Below are 1,590 nucleotides of genomic sequence, written 5' to 3'. Positions count from 1 at the left end.
TAAAATAATATTAATTGACCACAAAAAANAAAAAAAAAAAAAAGGTAACCTCCAAGTGGACAAGCTGGTTTAGCTATACATTGCAAACCTTGTTGTATGGTACCACTAATACATACACATTGTGAATTTAAGCATGCCGAAAAAGGTGCCGAACAATCGTAATGTCGTGTGCAACGATCACCAACACGACTCACTTAATCATAAAAATATATGTATATACAGTAATACAGTAATCAATTAATTGAGATAAGTAATACGGTAGGTAAATTTATCCTACATTAAAATTAATACTATTAGCTGGGGATTGAAATAAAAGGTTTTAATCTCATTTTCTAAGATATTATAGATATAAAATTTAGATAATAATAGAGTATGATTTCTGGAAAGAAAAAAAAACGTAAGTAAATTATCATATATTAAGAATTAATTGCTTTTTATGCAAATCATTTCATTCTTTATTATAATACTTGAAAGTATGAAGGGATACATTTGAATTGAAATACTGGAATATATGAAAATAACTGAATAAATATGAAACGCGTAATGTTCGTAATGTAAAAAATCTAATTATATATTTATATTTATAGTAACTAATTATATATATTTTTAATTATATATTTATATGTAAAATATATATGTGTTGTATACATTGCATGCGTGCGTACAATTTGATCACATGCAAACTGCTATTGCATGCATACATACATTTGCATGTGATCAAATTGTTTAATATTAAGATAAAAATAGAAATAATATTTATCATCCTTTTAAATATCATCTAAATCGTATACATTGAATTAATGCATGCTAGCTAATTAACTACCAATTAATTAGGCTAAAATTGATAGAAATCATTAATTAGTAACTTGTAGTAATGTAAAAGCATTAAATTCATGTAACATAATACACATATACTTGATATGCATTGACCGTTGACCAATGTTGTTGTACCACGTTGAACGCATTGACATTGTCCACTACGGCAAAATAATGGCTCACGACATTTTGTGGTACACATTTGGCCAATTTTTGCAGGTACTAAAAGATATTTATTTAATTGTATTTATTATTTAATGGCACTTATTGTCAGGTAATTATTCAATCCTTTTTTTCGTTTCAAAATTTTTTTCAAAAAAAAAAAGTGATAAAATTGATATTAATAGAATACATTTGAGAGTATATGTTCATTATTTTGTAACATCTTTTTTACATTAATTAGCATACAAATTATCTAATTATGATTAAATTAAGAAAAAAAAAAAAAAAGGTAGACATAAATTAAGATAAAAGAAATATTAAAATACTTACATCGTTTACAACGTGGATTACCTCTTTTATCATCAATAATTTGTGCATAATGTGGATGACATCGACAACGTCCACGTAAACATATTGATCCTTTATTCTCACAATCAATATTCCAATCACATGTACCACCAAGTGGTGATTTTCCTGAATTTTTTTGATTAATACATGTCAAGGATAAATTTTGTCATATGTCTCATTTTACAAATATTGTCAGTCATATGTCATCCATATTTATAAATAATCTCATAATTATATTAGATATTTCGATAAATTATGATAAAA

The 1,590-nt window shown here is 25.1% G+C and overlaps 1 protein-coding gene across 1 annotated transcript in view; it reads right to left on the bottom strand.

Annotated features, from left to right (window-relative positions):
* LOAG_15427 (hypothetical protein) overlaps positions 1–1,590 on the bottom strand; it is a gene marked incomplete at both ends in the record, with an annotated part of 2,632 nt that overhangs the window by 430 nt on the left and 612 nt on the right. The window contains 3 exons of the mRNA XM_020448935.1: positions 50–193; positions 916–1,038; positions 1,309–1,452. Coding sequence (XP_020300951.1) covers positions 50–193; positions 916–1,038; positions 1,309–1,452 — 411 coding nt within the window. The remainder of the gene's footprint in view (positions 1–49; positions 194–915; positions 1,039–1,308; positions 1,453–1,590) is intronic.

The sequence above is a fragment of the Loa loa genome (genome assembly GCF_000183805.2).
Source record: "Loa loa unplaced genomic scaffold supercont3.165, whole genome shotgun sequence".
NCBI classification, from domain to species: domain Eukaryota; kingdom Metazoa; phylum Nematoda; class Chromadorea; order Rhabditida; family Onchocercidae; genus Loa; species Loa loa.
Note: the sequence above shows the minus strand (reverse complement) of the source record. Positions and strands in the feature narration are given on the sequence as shown.